Here is a 19,871-nt window from a genome sequence, read left to right as displayed (position 1 = left end):
TAGATTAGAAATAATTACACATTTACCTGTGCAGATGAGTCTCCCTTGATATATTTTGCTCCCTCTATAACGGCCATGTATGAAAATCTCAATTGATCTGGAGTTTGAATGAGTCCCATCCGATATTTTCTCATTTCTAATAATACTTCTCTGATGTCCACAGTGGAAGGATCTTTGCGTTTCTCCATCTATAAGAAAAATATCCTGCTGAGCACACAACGTAGACCCTAAATGTAATTTTTAAATAAAATTTACCATGGGATGTGAGCATCACTGTCAAGGCCTACTTTTGCTGTCCATCCCTAACTGTTTGAACCTTCTCAATGCCTTCTAGAACCACTGCCATCAACGTGTACATGCAGTGCAGTTAGGGCTCAAGTAGCAGGAGTTTTTTTATCCCCAATAACAGTGAAGGAGCAGCAATATAGTTCCAAATGAGACTGTTGACTGACAGAAGGCTGGGAGAGAGGACAAAGGATTTTTTCAGGATGGCAGCTGATGGCTAATTGAGTTCTGTAGAGGTCAGTGTTTGGAACACAACTAATCATGATACACGTTAATGACCTGGACAAAGGAACTGAAAGCATTGTTGTTAAGTTTGCAGGTGATGCAAAGACAGATGAAGGGACAGGTGGTGTCAAGGAAATGGGGAGACTGCAGAAGGAGCCTCTAAGAGAGTGGGCAAAGAAGTGACAGATGGAAATACAATTTGTTAAAATGTGATATTATGCATTTTGATAGGAATAATAGAGGCACAGACTATTTTCTCAACAGGGAAAGGCTTCAGAAATCTGAAACAGAAATAGACTGGAGGGTCCTAGTTCAGGATTCTTCTAAGGTTAACATGCAGGTTCGATTGGCAGTTAGGAACGCAAATGCTATGTTAACATTCATTTCAAGAGGACTAAACTACAACAGCAGAGATATACAGCTGAGGCTGCATAATGGCCTGGTCAGACAGCATTTAAAAGATTGGGAGCAGTTTGGGATCTGTATCTAAGGCAGGATTGCTGGCCTTGAAGGAGGTGCAGATTACGTTAACAACAATGATCATAGGGATGAAGGGCTTGTCAATATGAAGAGCAATTGTGGACTCTGGGCCTGTACTCAATGAGTTTAGAAAAATGAGGGGGTATCTCACTCCAACTTCCAGGATACCAAGAGGTCTGCAGTCAATGGATGTGGAGATGTTTCCAGTAATACAAGACACTAGGACCTGAGAGCACAGCCCTCAAAATGAAGTGATGACTCTTCAGAATTGAGATGAGGAGGAACTTCTTAGGCCAGAGGATGGTTAATCTGTAGAACTCAGTGCCGCAGAGAGCTGTGAAGACCAAGCTTTTAATAACGGGATCAAGGGTTATGGTAAGGAGGCAGGAGAATGGGATTGAGAAAAGACATCAACCATAATCGAACGGTGGAGCAGATTCTAAGGGCCAAATGGTCTAATTTTGCTCCTTTTCCTTATAGTCTTAAAAGATTATCTGCTGTCTAAACATTAAATCAGCCTTTGGCATTATAACTGGGTTTTTCATAAGGGGTAACAGCTTCATGCTTTCACAAGTTGTTACACAATTACTCACCAAAACAAGACAGGTATCTACTAATGCGAAGGTACCAGAACGCCCAATGCCTGCACTACAATGAACGACAGCAGGTCCACAATCAGAGCTCAATGAGCCAGATTCCCTCACTTTTAATAGAAAATTAAGAAATGAAGCAGGGGATTCTGGTACTCCAAAATCAGGCCAAGTAGTATAATGGAAGTGCAGGATCTCTCTGGTCTCCCCAGTCTATCAAGGCAAAATAAGACAAGTAACACAAGTTAAATTGTTGTTAACACGAGGAAAAGTGTTTTAGAATCGACAGAACAGCATTTTCAGACCATACAAAAACTTCTATAATGGTCAAAAAATTTTAAATGCATAAAATGGATAATGAATCCCAAACCTGAAAAAATTCAGTCGTTTTGGAGCCATTATTTAAAATTAAAGTTTTGTTTAAATAAGGTTTATAAAAGGGGACGGAGGCTACATTTTTCAGGAAAAAAAAGTAAGTTTTAGACTTGCAAGAAACTTCTAGAACTGCATGCCCCTATTCTATGCCTGTTCTTGTGTTTAAATACTTCTTAAACCTCAATATTATATTTACTTCTACCACCTCCCTGGCAATCCAATCATCTACTACACACTCTTAAAAAAAGAAACTTTCCTCTCACATCTCTTTTAAACTTTCCCCCTACCACCTTAAACCAATGTCACCCTGGAAAAGAGACGAACTGTCCATCTTATTCACACCTTCCATAATTCTACATACTTCCATCAGATTGCCCTCGCCTCTATCACTTTTGTGAAAACAATCCAAGTTTGTCCAATCTCTCAAGGCTAATCTGTTCCAGTCCAAGCAGCATCCTAGTAAACCTCTTCTGCATCCTGTCCAAAGCCACCACATTCTTCTTATAGTGTGGTGATCAGAACTGTGCAGAACACTCCAAACTTGGTTGATTAAGCTCTATTACAGTTGCAACCCAACTTACTTTTATACATAATGCCCCGACCAATAAAGGCAAGATGCCACGCATCTTCTTTACCACTTTATTCACTCGTGTTGCGACTTTCAGGGAGCTATGGACTTGCACCCTATGATCCCTCCGTATATCAAAGCTCCCAATGGTCCAGCCATTTACAGTATACTTTCCTTTGTATTTGACCACCCAGAATGCATCACCTCACACTTGTCTGAATTCAACTCAAACTTGCCATTTCTCCACCCAACTTTCTAAAAGATCTAAATCTTGGTGTATCCTTTGATATCCTTCATCACTATCCACAAGTCCAACAATTTGACTCATCTGCAAATTTACTAATTTGACCACATTTTCATCCAAATCATTTACACGTATACAGAACAACCTTGATTATCCGAATGAGGCGGGCAGGGAGTATTTTAGAGTCATAGAAATGTACAGCACAGAAACAGACCCTTCGATCCAAGCTGAGGGCCTGAGGAATTGTGTTCAGATCTCCAAAGAATGCAGGATCTGAAGTACAGGGTTACACTCAAAGCACTCATGTAATCATCTGTTTTCTTCTTTCAGGTCAATAAGACGAAAGTTGAAAATCAATGCTTTTATTATCAGTGTTTTTAAACAGCAAGTCGAATGCTCTGAAATCAGCTTCGCCTTCAGCATAACCATGCAAATATCCAGGAAGGTGCAAGCAGATCAGATGTAAGAAAAGGCTCAGGCTCAGTAAGCAGCAGGGCCTAGTCAGGTTAGACAGAGCATAGGTGTGCGCTAGCTGGTTTATATCAAGGTGGAAGAAAACAGGTTCAGGCTATGTCTACAGTTGCATTACAATCAATTTCAGTTAAATGCATCCTTACTGAGATTCTTTGTAATTGCAGTTGTCGAACAGTGTAGTATGATTTCACATCTTCAGACAACAATTTTAAGCTGAACTGAGTGTCATCAAATGACATTACTTCATCTTCCTTGCTTGGCCAATACTTTTCACATTTTACCTGCAAAGCAAAGGATAATATACACCATTTTGTTTTTCAGGGTAATAAAGAACATACAAACTCAAAAACAAAACTTGCAATTTGTTATGCGGCACAGAGGCAGTCGCAAACCTGTAATCAGTTAAGCACCCAGTATTTCTATTGTTTAGGAACACATGACCAAGGGTTGACCACTCAGCCTGTTGAACCTACTTCACAGTTTAACATGAATAGGTCTCGTCATTTTCTTATGCCCTTCTCCCCAACACTATCCCATATCCTTTTAAACCATGGGTACTTAGAAATCCGTCAATTACGACCTTAAACATACTCAAATGACCGAGCTTCCTAGCCCACTAGGTTGGAAGAATTCCAAACATACACAATTCTCTGACTGAATAAATTTCTCATCTCAGTTCTAAGGCTTGACGCTTATTATAAAACTTAGCCTGTGGTTTAGACTCCCCAACCCGAGTCACAGAGATATACAGCACGGAAACAGACCCTTCGGTCCAACTCGTCCATACCAACCAGATATCCCAACCCAATCTAGTCCCACTTGCCAGCATCCAACCCATATCCCTCCTAACCCTTCCCATTCATATACCCATCCAGATGCCTTTTTAATGTTGCAATTGTACCAGCCTTCACCACTTCCTCTGGCAGCTCATTCCACACATGCACCACTCTCTGCGTGAAAACATTGCCCCTTATGTATCTCTTATATCTTTCCCTCTGACCCTAAACCTATGCTCTCTAGTTCTGGACTCCCCCACCCCAAGGAAAAGACCTTATCTATTTATCCTATCCATGCCCCTCATGATTTTATAAACCTCTATAAAGTCACCCCTCAGCCTCTGATGCTTCAGGGAAAACAGCCCCAGCATATTCAACCTCTCCCTATAGCTCAACCTCTCCCTTGGTAACATCCTTGTAAATCTTTTCTGAACCCTTTCAAGTTTCACAACATCTTTCCGATAGGAAGGAGACCAGAATTGCATGCAATATTCCAACACTGGCCTAACCAATGTCCTGTACAGCCGCAACATGACCTCCCAACTCCTGTATTTAATACTCTGACCAATAAAGGAAAGCATACCAAACGCCTTCTTCACTATCCTATCTACCTGCGACTCCACTTTCAAGGAGCTATGGACCTGCACTTCAAGGTCTCTTTGTTCAGCAACACTCCCTAGGACCTTACCATTAAGTGTATAAATCCTGCTAAGATTTGCTTTCCCAAAATGCGGCACCTCGCAATTATCTGAATTAAACTCCATCTGCCACTTCTCAGCCCATTGGCCCATTTGAACAAGGTCCCATGATAATCTGAGGTGACCTTCTTCGCTGTCCACTACACTTCCAATTTTGGTGTCATCTGCAAACTTACTAACTATACCTTCTATGTTCACATCCAAACCATTTATATAAAATGATGAAAAGTAGTGGACTCAGCACTGATCCTTGTGGCACTCCACTGGTCACAGGCCTTCAGTCTGAAAAACAACCCTCCACCACCACAGTCTTCTACCTTTGAGCCAATTCTGTATCCAAATGGCGAGTTCTCCCTGTATTCCATGAGATCTAACCTTGCTCCCCAGTCTCCCATGGGGAATCTTGTCAAATGCCTTACTGAAGTCCATATAGATCACATCTACCACTCTGCCCTCATCAATCCTCTTTGTTGCTTTTTCAAAAAACTCAAATCAAGTTTGAGAGACATGATTTCCCACGCACAAAGCCATGTTGACTATCCCTAATCAGTCCTTGCCTTTCCAAATACATGTACATCCTGTCCCTCAGGATTCTCTCCAACAACTTGCCCACCACCGACATCAGGATCACTGGCCTACAATTCCCTGGCTTGTCCTTACCACCCTTCTTAAACAGTGGCACCACAGTTAGCCAACCTACAGTCTTCCGCATCTCACCTGTGACTGTCGATGACACAAATATCTCAGCAAGGGGCCCAGCAATCACTTCCCTAGCTTCCCACAAAGTTCTATGGTACACCTGATCAGGTCCTGGGGATTTATCCACTTATGCGTTTCAAGACATCCAGCACATCTTCCTCTGTAACATGGACATTTGTCACCAGCTATTTCCCTACATTCTATATCTTCCATGTCCTTTTCCACAGTGAATACTGATGCAAAATACTTTAGTATCTGCCCCAACTCCTGCGGCTCCACACAAAGACTGCCTTGCTGATCTTTGAGGGGCCCTATTCTCTCCCTCGTTACCCTTTTTTCCTTAATGTATTTGTAAAAACCCTTTGGTTTCTCCTTAACTCCATTTGCCAAAGCTACCTCATGTCCCCTTTTTGCCCTCCTGATTTTCCCTCAAAGTATACTCCCACTGCCTTCATACTCTAAGGATTCACTCGATCTATCCTGTCTATACCTGACATTTGCTTCCTTCTTTTTCTTAACCAAACCCTCAGTTTCTTTAATCATCCAGCATTCCCTATACCTACTGGCCTTTCCTTTCACCCAAACAGGAATATATTTTCACTGGAATCTCATTATCTCATTTTTGAAGGTTTCCCATTTTCCAGCCGTCCTTTTACCTGCGAACATCTGCCCCCAGTCAGCTTTTCAAAGTTCTTGCCTAATACTGTAAAAATTAGCCTTCCCCCAATTTAGAACTTCAACTTTTAGATCTGGTCTATCCTTTTCCATCACTACTTTAAAACTGAAAGAATTATGGTCTTGGCCCCTAAGTGCTCTCCCCCACTGACACCTTAGTCACCTGCCCTGCCTTATTTGCCAAGAGTAGGTCAAGTTTTGCACCTTCTCTCGAAGGTACATCCACATACTGAATCAGAAAATTGTCTTGGACGCACTTAAATTCCTCTCCATCTTAATTCTTGAGAAGCATCTCATCTCCATTTACCCTGGCTGTCCCTTCACATATTTTGCAGGCTTCACTAAGATCTCCTCTCATTCTACTGAACTCTAGAGAGTAGAAGCTTAGCTTCCCCAATCTCACTTCTTAGGATTATGGGGCATTCTGTGATTCAGTGCAGTGAATCTTTGTTGTATTCCTTCAATGGCATTAACAACCCTCTCTAAACTGAGGTGAGCTAAAGGGTGTGCACACATTACTTAAAAGGTCATCCAACCAATTGAAGCTTTACCTGTCTCCGCCTGTGTGCAAATCCTCTAACATAGCAACAGCCTAATTGTTTGCTGCATCTGCATGTAAGCCGCCAGGAATTCATTCACAATAATAGGAATTCCATTTGGGAGACAGGTCGAAAAATTGAAAAGCAGACAATTGTGTTATGGATCAATTTGTGTGTTCAGTAAAATCTATGGCATAATAACATGTCTAGCAAAATGTCTTACATTCGGGGTCGCAAGTCCTCCATATTTAAATTTTAATGCCACTCAAGTGCACTCCAAGGAAAGATGGGAATTTCTTCCACCCACCACATCCCCACATAATGATCGATCTCTAAGCAATTTTTGAGAAAAATCATATATTTGATTGCACTTTAATATCCTTAAGTGAAGTCCTTTTGCAATGGGTTACCTTCATCATACATCTAAAAATAGATTTGTGTTAATAACATGATAGAATCACTGACGAAAAGTTTACAAATTTACAAATGGCCATTCTTCCACTCTAAGTGAGCTAACACTGGGTCACCAGCTCTGATGGAATCATTTCAGCATCAAGAAAAAAAAAGTTAAAAGCAAAATGGAGGAAGTGTTGGAGCTGAGTCAAGTGAAATCACATTCATTCAGGTGAGCAAGATGCAGTTTAAATGAAACTGCAATGTTCACTCAGATTGGTGGTCAAAGTTAAAAATTCTTTAATCTAGATGGCTGTGGAAGCTCAGAACTGACTCCAGACCACATGAGGTCTCATGGGAGCAGGTCAAACATGCAGAAGGAAATCCTGCATCCTTGCAGGTTGAACACCACTAAGGGCAGCAAAAACTAAGGCCAATCACTGTGGCTTGCAAGTGCTGCTACTGACAAAGCTTGAGTTCTAAAGGGCGTTGCTGCTAGAATGGGTCTGTGGCAAGTGGTGAAGCAATCAACATGAGAGAAAACATACTTGAACCTCACTGATCTCCCCGCTGCATGACAGGGAAAAAGAACAAAAGAAAGTACAAAAAGAAAGATTTTATTGTTGTGTGTATTTTACGGTGAGATAAACAGCAAAATACAATGAAAATGTCTACACTGTCACCATGATCCAATGTTATTTTGACTCGTTTTAAAAATAAGAAAAATAATACAAAGATACAGTTTAAAGAGAGTCCTATCAGTGCAGTTCCTTATCAACACCACCTGCACCAGATCCAACCAAAATTGAAGTTGCCATTCTTCAGGCGCCATCTTTCACTGTTGTGCCAATTCTCCTTTGCCACCGTTTCATCACCATCTGTGCCAGACCAACCAACGTCACTGTCACAACTCTTGCTTCAGGACCCACCCGTGTGTCACTGTGATGCCCTTCCACCAAAACTTCAGCACAGCCAACACCAGACAAAACCAACAATGAGCTGGAAATGTGTTGCTGGAAAAGCGCAGCAGGTCAGGCAGCATCCAGGGAACAGGAGAATCGACGTTTCGGGCATAAGCCCTTCTTCAGGAATTCACTTTCTCCTCAAAACCAACAATGAAGTCACCTCAGGTGCCATCTTCCACTGCTGGGCCTACGTCTCTGACATCATATCCGCCAATTTAGGAGCCACCATTTCAGACGCCAGGTCCTGCGCTTGCCCCAGAAAAGCAAGGGCGCAATTGCCGTTGCCATGAGATTCCTTCTGGGCCCTAAACACCACACCGTCCTTGTAGAAAAGAAGTTCTGTTTACACATTGAGGAACTCCTCTCATGTGTGCCACAATAAACAAGGCTTTGCATTTACATAATTAATAGGTGAGATCTAAGCTCTGCCATTATGCTACATCCAAATGCAAATTATAGTGAACAATTAAACAAACTCATTGGTGGAGGAGACTCAAGATATTTCCACCCTCAATGATAGTGGAACCCAGCACATCAGTGCAAAAGACAAGGCAGAAGAATTTGCAAGATGTGCTCAGTGAATGATCCATCCCAACCTCACCCATTAGGTGCCAATCTCCAGTCAATTCAATTCATTCCATGCTATCAAGAAATACCTAGAAACACTAGCTGTAAGAACTATGGCCCTAATAACATTTCAGCAATAACATTGAAGATGTGTGCTTCAGAACTTGTTGCTCCCCCAGCCAAGCTGCTTCAGTACTGTTTCAACACTAGCATCGACCTGACAATGTGGAAACTTGTCTAGGTACATACTACGCACAAAAATCAGGACAAATCTAACCCAGCCAATTTCTTTCCCCATCAGGCAACTCTTAGTCATCAGTAAAGTGATGAGAGGTACAACAATGCTTTCATGCAGCATTTGCTTCAACATTCCCACTATTTCTTTAAATTCTCTTTGGACCACCAGTGTGCACGCACAGCAGCAATTCCCAGAACAGAAAGTCAACGATGCCAATGGCGTTGGGGCACCAATCACTTAGTGCAGACAGTTTTAATGGCTAGAGTTTTGTTTTTTCTCCCAGAATAATCTGCTCACAGATGCTCAGTCAGGTCACACATTTCGCAACCGTGATATCAAAGAGCGAGTCAATCGAAATTGGGGGAAACTCTCAACTGGTTGGGTCATACCTGCTGCAAATGAACATGATTGTTCTTGGAGGTCAGTTACTTTGGCTCTAGGTATCGCTGTAGGACTTCTTTGGGATTCTGAACTTGGCCTATCTTCCCTCATACGGTCAAAAGTAGAGTGCTGATTTGAGTCCCACCTGCTCCAGAGGTGTGCCATTACATCTTTGAACAGGTTGATTAAAATATCAAGCTCAAAAGTGTGCAATTCTGAGCAAATGTCCCCAATGTTCAGCACCATTCCCAACTCAGCTACAAAAGCAATCAATATCCACATGCAGGAAGATCTGGATAATATCCAGGTTTAGGCTGACAAATGGCAAGTAATATTCATGCCACAAGGGCCAAGCAATGACCATCAACGAGAGATGAAGAGCTTACGCTCGAAACATGAGTTCTCCTCCTCCTCAGATGCCGCATGTTCGACTGTGCTTTACCAGCACCACACTCTCGACTCTGATCTCCTGCACCTGCAGTCCTCACTTTCTCCCAACAAGAGAATCTGGTCTTGACATTCAATGGCATTAGCATCACTGAAACCCCCAAATATGAACATCTTGCAAGGTTATGACTGACCAGAAACAGAACTGGGCTAGCTATATAAATACTGCAGCTACAAAAACAGAGGCAAGAAATACACTTCCTGATTCCCTAAAGCCTGTGCACCATCCACAAAAACACAATTCGCAAGTGTAATGGAATACCCTCCTGCTTGCCTGGATGAGTGCAGCTCCAACTGCATTCAAGAGGCTTGACACCTTCCAGGAAAAAAACAGCATGCTTGTTTGGCACCCTCAAACATTCACTCCCTCCAATGCACAGCAGCAGCATTGTAAACCATCTAAAAATTCACTATGAACTTCACCAAGGTTCCTTAGAGAGCACCTTCCAAAACCAACATCTAGAAAGACAATGGCAACAGATATATGGGAACACCACTATCTACAAGCCACTCATCATCCTAACTTGGAAATACATTGCTATTCCTTCAAAACCCTGTAACTCATTCTCTAACATCCTACCTACACCAAATGGACTGCAGCGGTCCAAGAAGGCAGCTCACCAAGTTTGAGTCTGAAATTGATAATTTTCTACATTCTAAAAATCTCAGGGATATGGAATTAGTACAGGAAAATGGAGTTGAAGTAGTTCAGTCATTCAATGGTAGAGAGCAGGTTCTAAGGGCTGACTGGGTTATTCCTGCATCTACCTCTGTTCTTATTTATGCACATGGGATGCACCTTTATGTGTTAAATATATACCCTGCACTGGAAAAAAATTATTTATGGTTTCTTTAGTAAATCTTCAGCATGGCAGCGAGTTTGCAAGCATCAAACACTGGCTTAACCAAAAGAAAACCTAAAGAGAAGGCAAGTAACTTATCATGTCATGTAATGCTATCAAGCGAACAGAAGGTATGCAGCGTTATTGTCATTCAGGGACAGCAGTTATAATTCTACTCAGTGCTTCCACCAGATGGCATGCATTACGTGGAATGTTTTGGGAGGGTCGGTCTCCAAACACAGGAAATCTTGAATAAAAAATAATGCATCATCACACCATTTCACTTGCACAGGTCAAGTAGGGGAGGAATGCAAGATGCCCCTCTGTTTGCAGTTTACTGAAATGATCATCTGCATTAAATTTCAGAATGTGGAATTATTCTTTTAAAAAAAGAGATTTAACTCTAAATTCATGTAGTTAATTTTAAGGTATAAATATTAAACAAACATGAAAGAAATGATTCACTTACTGATCCTTTTTCAATGACGCGATTCAACATCACAACTGCTCTGCTTTTCTGCTCCCATACCATTTGCCAGAAGTGACCACAAGAGTTGGGAAGTGGGCCCTGTTAGAAAATGCATACAGTCATACAGTAGAATCAATCTCATTTTAAAATAGCGAAATGCAACTGCTTGGGCACAAAGAAAACAGTTTACACCTGTAAATTTGAAATTTCTTCACACTACACAATACATAGGAGCAGGATTAGATAATTTATCCCTTCATTCTAACCCACCATTTAAAAATACCATGGCTGATCTGCAACTGATCTCCAAAAGCAGGTTTTTGCCCCATTAATGACAATAACTCAATATTTCATCTTAAAATTATTTAATAATTCCACTGAACCAAATACTGTCACTATTCACATTTCAGAGTTGGAGCAGCATGGTGGCACAGTGGTTAGCACAGCTGCCTCACAGCATCCGGGACCTAAGCTCAATTTCAGTCTTGGGTGACTGTCTGTAGGGATCATACAATCATAGAATCCCTACAGTGTGGAAGCAGGCCATTTGGCCCACTGACCCTCCAAAAAGCATCCCACTCAGTCCTACACCTCCCTCACTCCTCAAAACCCCTGCATTTTCCATGGCAAAACCACCTACCCCGCACATCCCTGGACACTACAGGTAATTTAGCATGGCCAATCCACCTGATCTGCACATATTTCGACAGTGGGAGGAAACTGGAGCACCTGGATGAAACTCACACAGACACGGAGAGAAGGTACAAACACCACACACACAATCACCAAAGGATGGAATCAAACCCATGTCCCTGGCATCCCAAAGTTCCCATGGAGTTCCCACATTCTGCCTTATTTTTGTGTGGGATTTCTCTGGGTACTTCACTGTCCCATGCAGTCTAAAGCTGTGCAGGTTAGGTGGATTGGCCATGCTAATTTGTCCCACAGTGTCCAAGGATTTGCAGGCTCAATGGTTCATCCATGGTAAGTTTGGGATTACAGAGATACGGGTAGGATGATCTTCAGAGGTTTGGTGCAGACCCGATGAGTCAAACAGTCTCATCCTGCACTACACTGATTCTATGACTATGAAAATACTAGACACATTCAGCATTGTATGTTACAGCCGTTCAACTCAGTACTTGCAGAATGTTGAAGAGCTGCAAATATGACAACAGCTTTAACATGTATTCTGGAATATTAAGTTTATTTTTCACTTTCCTAATTGAACTTATTAGATTCTAATTTTGGATACAATACAGTTACAAAACAACTCAGTACAGCACAGCAACAGACCCTTTTACCCATCAAGTCTGCACTGATTCTAATCCTTATTGAGGTCTGCTACTTAATGTCCATGCAGTTTCTATACTGCTGCTCACCTCCCAAACACTTGACTATCAAGATATGCCTTAATGTTGCCAACGTGCCTGCTTCCACCACCTCCACTGGCAGTGCATCCCAGGCACCACCAATCCCACTGTGTTTCCCTGCACTTCTCCCCTAACCTTGAAGGTGTGCCCTCTTGTAATTGACCTTTCCATCGTAGGGAAAGGCCTCTATCACCCTATGTATGCCTCAATTTTGTATACCTCTATCAGATCACCCCTCAGCCTCTGCTTATTCAGTAAAAGCGATCCCAATCTAATTCTTCCTTCTAAATAAAACCCTCCAGATCAGGCAACATCGCGGCACCTCCTCCGAAGCATCCACCTCCTTCTGGTAGTGGGACGACCAGACTGCATGCAATATTCCAAATGTGGCATAACTTTAAATTTTGTACAGCTATAACAAATTGCCAACTTTCATATTTGATGCCCCGACTAATGAAGGCAAGCATGCTGTATATGCCTTCTTGTCCACCTTATCCACCTGTTGCCACTTTCAGGGATTTAAGGACCTATATGCCCTCTATGTCAATGCTAAGGGTCCTGCCATTTACTGTACAATTTGCACCTGAATATGATCTTCCAAAATGTACCACCTCACGTGTCCGGATTAAACTCGATCTGACGTTTCTCTGCCCAATTTTGCAATCTATCTATCTACACCTTGCTGTATCCTTTGACAATTCTCCTCACTGTCTGCAACCAATTTTGGTGTCATCTGCAAACTTACTAATAAGACCACTACACTTGATCATTCATTGCAAACAAAGGTCCCAACAGTGATCCCTGCTGAACACTGCTAGCTAGTAAGCCCTAGTCCAAAAAGCACCCTTCCACCACTACTCTCCACCTTCCATGACAGAGCTAGTTTTGTATCCATCTAGCCAGCTCATCCTAAATCCTAAGAGATTCTACCTTCGGTACTAACTTGCCATGAGATACCTTATCAAACACCTTACTGAAGTCCACATAGACAACATTCCCTGCCCTTCCTTCAAATCATTCTCATCACCTCCTCAAAAACTCCATCAAATTGGTGAGACATGACCTTCCCCACACAAACCCATGCTGCCTATCACTAACAAGCCCATTTGCTTCCAAATATGAATAAATCCTGTCTCTCAATATCTTCAACAGGTTCCCCACCACTGACATCAGGCTCATCAGCCTGTAATCATCCCAGTTTCCCTTCTTAAACGAAGGAGCATCATTGGTCATTCAGTCCTCTGGAACGTCACCAGAGGCCAAAAAGGGTGCAAGGATAACTTAAGGCCCGAGTAATTCCCTCTCTTGCCTCCTACAGTATACTGGGAAAGATCCCATCTGGCCCTGGAGACTTGTCTACCTTAACGTATTTCAAGACACTCAACGCTTCCTCCTTCATGTTGACCTACCTGAGAGTATTCACTCACCTTTCCCTAATCTCAACATCTATCATATCTCTCTCTTTGGTGAATATGGATGTAAAGTACTCATTAAGGATCTTGCCCATTTCCTCTGACTTCACACATAACCGCCTTCATTTATCCTTAAGTGAGCCTTCTTGTTTTTTACCCTCTTGCTCCTCATATGTATAAATGCCTCTGTATTCTCCTCAACCCTGCTGGCCAAGGGCATTTCAAAGCATGCTAATACCCTGTTTAAGCTCCTTCCCCCTTTCTCTCTATTCTTCAAGGACTTTGTTTTTAGTTGCCTGACAAACAGGTATGCTTCCTTTGTTTTGCCTAAGCTGATCATTTGTCTTGTCGTGCAAGGTTTTTGAATCCTGCCAGTCTTGTCCTTCATTTTCATACAATAGATAAGGTTTAAACAGGGAAGTGCCTCAGAGATTAGATTAAATTAGATTAGATTAGATTCTCTACAGTGTGGAAACAGGCCCTTCGGGCCAACAAGTCCACACCGACCCTCCAAACCCACCCAGACTCATTTCCCTACATTTAGCCTTGACTAATGCACCTAACACTATGGGCAATTTAGCATGGCCAATTCACCTGAGCTGCACATCTTTTGTAATGTGGGAAGAAACCAGAGCACTTGAAGGAAATCCATGCAGACACGGAGCATGCGCAAGCTCCAAACAGAGTCACCAGAGGCCGGAATCGAAGCTGGGTCCCTAACGCTGAGGCAGCAATGCTAACCACTGAGTCACCATGCCCCTCTCTGCACTCTTTTTGATTAGCTTTCCTTTCCTTTACACTGACATTTCAAGAACACACTTTCATGGATATTGACATATCCAAGCCAAAAATCAAATAGCATTAATGTAGTTTGGGGGTTTAACAACCCAGGTGGAAGAATTTAAATTTAAATTTAGACCAGATTTTCCCCAGTCCCATGACTCCACAGGTCACAAAATAAATCTGTTTTTCCGATTCCAGGTAAGTGATATTACTCTATATTAAACTTCAAAAACAAAGCTTATCAATGAAGTTTCTTCAGTAAACAGAAATACAATTTATGCCATGGTGATGCAAAGCTGGCCACTTGTTAAAGCAAAAATATAAATGCTTGATATAAATACAACTTTTTTAAAACTTCAGACATGGAATGTTTCAGTCACTGGCTGGGCCAGCATTTATTACCCAGCCCTAGCTGCCCTCAGGAAGGTGGTGGTAAGCAGCCTTCAAGAACCACTGCAGAACATGTGCTGCAGGTAGACCCATTTGGGAGGTAATTCTAACAATTTGACACACTACTGCTATTGAGCAATGGAGGTGAAGGGAGTGGATATGGTGCCAATCAAGCAAGCTTTGTCCTGGATGGTGGTGAGCTCCTTGACTGTTGGAGCTGCACTCAACCAGGCAATTGGGGATTATCACACTCCTGATTCTTGCACTGTAAATTGGGGTTAGGCATTGGCAAGTCAGGTGACAATATAATTACATTAATATATTAAAAAAAATACACATTCACACTCACACATACTTGGTAACAAAAAAAACTCTGCAAAGATTAATCAAAAACACACTCTAACCAATATGCCTTAATTTTTGAAGTCAGAAAAACAAGGATAACGTAGGAACGTTCAAATCACTGTTGATCTGATATCCTGGTACACAAAGACACATGTTAGAAAACAAGATGTTTCTGGATCTTTGACAATGTAGTTTGCTCAGGAAACACATGATCTTCAGGAGAATAATGCAGGTTCAGCTCGGACAAGGGCTCCAGTATCACAGTGAAGCCTTACCAAGAAGATTTTCAGAAACAGGAATGCTATGCTGGCAAGTATCCTTTCACAGGTTGGCCAACTGAAAAATCCAAGCAATCTCCAAACAGAAACGAAAAGCTGACAGTCAAAAACAGGTGGGGCACTTAGTAAACAAGCTGTTATCACAAGACATGTGACTTTCAACAAATGCAATGCAAAAAAAGTTGCAATGTTCGTTCATTGAGCCCTTAAAAAAACCCAAAGCCACAATCACTCAAACTCAGGTTTGAAAACATTATTACATTAAGCCTCTAACTTTATTTCTTTTTATTTATTTAAAAAAATCAAATTAATACTCAAAGCCCCACTTCTTCTGTGTCTATATTATTCCTCCACTGCAGGATTCTTGCCTTTCTCTGATCTTTCAACAACAAAGACAAAAGTGCTACGCTGTTCTGAGGAGTGATAAATGATAGTGCTGCACTTTTGAAGAAGCAAATCAGGGCAGGACTTATACAATTAATGGTAAGGCCCTGAGAAGGTTACTGAACAAAGATGCCTTGGAGTGTAGGTTCATAGGTCCTTGAAAGTGAAGTCTCAGGTAGACAGGGTAGTGAAGGCGGCGTTCGGTATGCTTGCCTTTATTAGTCAGTTCATTGAGTACAGGCGTGGGATGTCATGTTGTGGCTGTACAGGACATTGGTTGGGCTACTTTTGGAATACTGCGTTTTGGTCCCCCTGCTCTTGGAAGGATGTTGTGAAACTTGAAAGGGTTCACAAAGATTTAAAGGATGTTGCCAGGGTTGGAGGATTTGAGCTATAGGGAGACAGGCTGACTAGGGGGAGCCTCAGAGGTTGAAGGGTGAATTTATAGGAGGTTTATAACATCATGAGGGGTATTGATAGAGTGAATAGCCAAGATCTTTTCCTGGGATGAGGAAGTCCAAACTATAGGTTTAAGATGAGACGGGAAAGATTTATAAGGGATCTAAGGAGTAACTTTTCCATGCACAAGGTGGTGTGTGCACGGAATGAGCTGATACAGGAAGTGAGGGCTGGTACAATCAACATTTAAAAGGCACCTTGATGGGCATTTGAAAAGGATGGGTTGAGATGAATACGGGCCAAGCGCTGGCAAATGGGACTAGATTAATTTAGGACATCTGGTTGGGACGGACAAGCTGAATCGAAGGGTCTGTTTCCATGCTGTACAGCTCTATGACTATTTTGCTGGGTATATGAAACAGGTATCATCTGCGAGTACCATCCAGATTTCTATCCCCACTTCCAACTTGCAACTAAGCTGTTGTTCCTCCACTGTTGCAGAGTCAGAATAATGGAATTCCCTACCAAACTGCAATGTCAATGGGACCTACACCACAGTCAGTGTCATGGCTCAAGGTGTTAGCTCACCACCACCGCTCCAGGACAACCAAGGATAGGCAACAGATGCTGGTCTTGCCAGTAATGCCCACATCCCATGAAAGCATTAACAAAATATCTACTGCTGTTCATCACATTGAGTGTCATGTGCTTTCAGCTTATGGTTATCAACCTCAAAAGCTAGCCAATCTGTACTAAGTCGAGCGTGTGGTGCCAGAAAGGCACAGCATCCGAGCAGAAGAATGAACGTTTCAGGCCTAGGCCCTTCAGCTTTTTTCCTGCCCTCGGATGGTGCCTGACCTGCTGTGCTTTTCCAGCACCACGCTCTCGACTCTAATCTCCAGCATCTGCAATCCTCACTTTCTACTCATTATGTAGGGGCATGGATAGGATAAATAGACAAAGTATTTTCCCTGGGGTGGAGTCCAGAACTAGATAGCATAGGTTTAGGGTGAGGGGGGGAAAGATATAAGAGACACCTAAGGGGCAACTTTTTCACGCAGAGGGTGGTACATGCATGGAGTGAGCTGCCAGAGGAAGTCGCGGAGGCTGGTATAATTGCAACACTCAAAAGACATCTGGATGGGTATACGAATAGGAAGGGTTTGGAGGGATATGGGCCGAATGCTGGCAGGTGGGATTTGATTGGGTGGGGATATCTGGTCAGCATGGACAAGTTGGACGAAAGGATCTGTTTCCATGCTGTATATCTCGATGACTGTGTGCTAAATCGGGCAAACCCAGTTTTACAACTTAGACACAGTCCACAATCTTTTCCTGCACAGCTTAAGGAAAGGTTCACAAGCACAAGCAAGACCTCATTCCCTATGATGTACCCTAAGGGGGTAAAGAATTACCTCTTATCAAAATGCATACATGACAAATAATAGATTACTATGATAAACTCCTGCTTTATCAAACCAACCAACGAACACAGTTAATTACCAGGGGCCTGGATATTTATAGGGAGGTCTGATTTTTGAAGTGAGGGAGAGAAGCTTTCAAATGTGATTTTCTCCTCCAGACTGCCTGCTCTAGTGTCAACTAGATGAATGATCTTGGATAGCAAGGCAGGCAGTCTCCAGAAAAACGGCACAGTGGAACAAGTTAGTTCAGAGAGAGGGGTTGGAGCAATTGATTTATAGGGAAAGCGTATAGTGCCCAGATTCCTCCTCGCTTGGTGCACAACCAGCACTGCAAAGCCATTTACTTTATTGAATTAGTCCTTCTTGCCTTGACTGTCCTGCCAATTTTCAGAAGCCTGAAAACAAACCAGCCAATACAGATCTAAAATAGAAACAATGCTAAAATGAAAGAAGTTAACCTCATGAAAAGTTCTTAACAACTAACCCACCCCAAGTGCAAGTGCACATATATCCTTCATCCAGACTTAGAAAAAGCAGAAATGAGGAAGTTTGGGGATTGGGCTCCTGCTTGGAAAATATTATTACTCTCATCCACCCCAAAATCATGCAGTTCGGAGGTTAAATTACCCAGCAAGCATCAAAACAAAAGACTGCCATTTATGTACCACCTATCATAACGTTAAAAGCTAATATTTAAGCAGCTAATCAATGAATGCTCCACTTCATAGCTTTGGAATAATAGTTACTTTGTTTCAAAGAGTGAGAAATAGTACACAGAAAACCGTGAGACTGAAAACTTCTCAAACTTACGGAAGATAACCACCGAATAATTTTTGGCTTGGTGTGAATTTACTTGAAAATGTTTCCCCTCTTGAATTTGGAAAAAGCCATAACTGAACGAGTTGAAAACTATTTTGTTCTGGTGATTAATACAAGTTGTTTCCGACACCTGCGTTCATTCAACACTTGCAAAGCAACCCACCAATACAAGTAACTCATTCAGTTTTGAAATGTGATATGCACAAGACAATAATCAAGCAATCCACACAAAGGCAAAAATGGTTCTAGAAAACATTAAATCAGTCATGTTGTGATCATAAACTGGATATCTAACTTAACTCAATAAAGTATTTAAAAATATTAAGTTGACTACTAAAAGTAAGATGGATCTCCAATCAAATCCATATTACAATAAACCACTCTTTCAAGTTCATATTTTCCTCCACTCAGAAGAAAATATCAGTCAACAAAATTTTAAAACGTCATTAGACAAGTTACATGCATGCCTTTTGATTTTACTGTCAAAAAAATGAAGTTTGGGAATATGAAAGAAGATTGCAAGTTTTTTTTAAAAAAGATAGATAAAAAAGGTAAGAAAAAGGCAAGAGTAGTCATTGGATCCCTTGAAATTGAGATTGGAGAAGTAGCAATGAGGAACAAAGATATGGCAAAGGAACTGAATAGTCTTTCCATCAGTCTTCATGGAGGAAGAGTTCAGCAGCACACCGGAACGTCAAGGAAATCAGAGGAAGAGTTGAATATAATAGCCATGACTAAGGAGAAAGTGACCAAGGACAAAGTACTGTGGAAGTTGAAAGGTCTGAAAGTGGATAAGTCACCTGAACTAGATGGACTACACTCCAAAGTTCTGAGGAGATAGTTCGGGAGATTGTAGAGGCATTGGTGGTGACTTTAAAAGAATCACTGGAGCCTGGGAGGGTCCCAGAGAACTGGAAAATGGTTAACATAACACCCCTGTTTCTGAAGGCATGGAGGCAGAAGACAGGAAACTACATGCCAGTAGCCTGACTTCAGTTATTGGTAAGATTTTAGATTTATTGAGGATGAAATTTCAGAGTACTTGGAAGTGCATGGTAAAACAGGGCTCAGTCAACACTGGTTCATCAAAGGGAGGTCATGCCTGCCAAGTTTGTTGGAATTCTGAGGATGCAATGTTATCATTCATTTCAAGAGGGCTACGCAATAATTGCTGAGGTTGTACAAGGCTCAAGTCCAAACCGAATTTGGAATATTAAGAACAGTTTGGGCCTTAGATTCAAGAAAGATTTACTTCCTTTGGACAGGGTCCAGGAGAGATTCTTAAGAATGACCTTGGGGATGAAGGGCTTATCCCATGAGGAGCGGTTTACGAC

General features: G+C 41.9%; 1 protein-coding gene across 4 annotated transcripts in view; it reads right to left on the bottom strand.

The window, feature by feature from the left end:
- LOC122548846 (tyrosine-protein phosphatase non-receptor type 2-like) overlaps positions 1–19,871 on the bottom strand; it is a 94,376-nt gene that overhangs the window by 22,532 nt on the left and 51,973 nt on the right. For 3 of the 4 annotated variants that reach the window (XM_043687695.2, XM_087986710.1, XM_087986711.1), the window contains exons 4-7: positions 10,931–11,029; positions 3,385–3,522; positions 1,584–1,793; positions 27–188 (exon numbers count right to left, since the gene is read on the bottom strand). In XM_043687695.2, the coding sequence (XP_043543630.1) occupies positions 27–188; positions 1,584–1,793; positions 3,385–3,522; positions 10,931–11,029 (609 nt within the window). The remainder of the gene's footprint in view (positions 1–26; positions 189–1,583; positions 1,794–3,384; positions 3,523–10,930; positions 11,030–19,871) is intronic. The other variant, XM_087986712.1, reaches the window with a different exon arrangement.

This window comes from Chiloscyllium plagiosum, unplaced genomic scaffold, assembly GCF_037043375.1.
Source record: "Chiloscyllium plagiosum isolate Xiang-an unplaced genomic scaffold, Cpla_swu_hap1 HiC_scaffold_4, whole genome shotgun sequence".
Classification (NCBI taxonomy): Eukaryota; Metazoa; Chordata; class Chondrichthyes; order Orectolobiformes; family Hemiscylliidae; genus Chiloscyllium; species Chiloscyllium plagiosum.
Note: the sequence above shows the minus strand (reverse complement) of the source record. Positions and strands in the feature narration are given on the sequence as shown.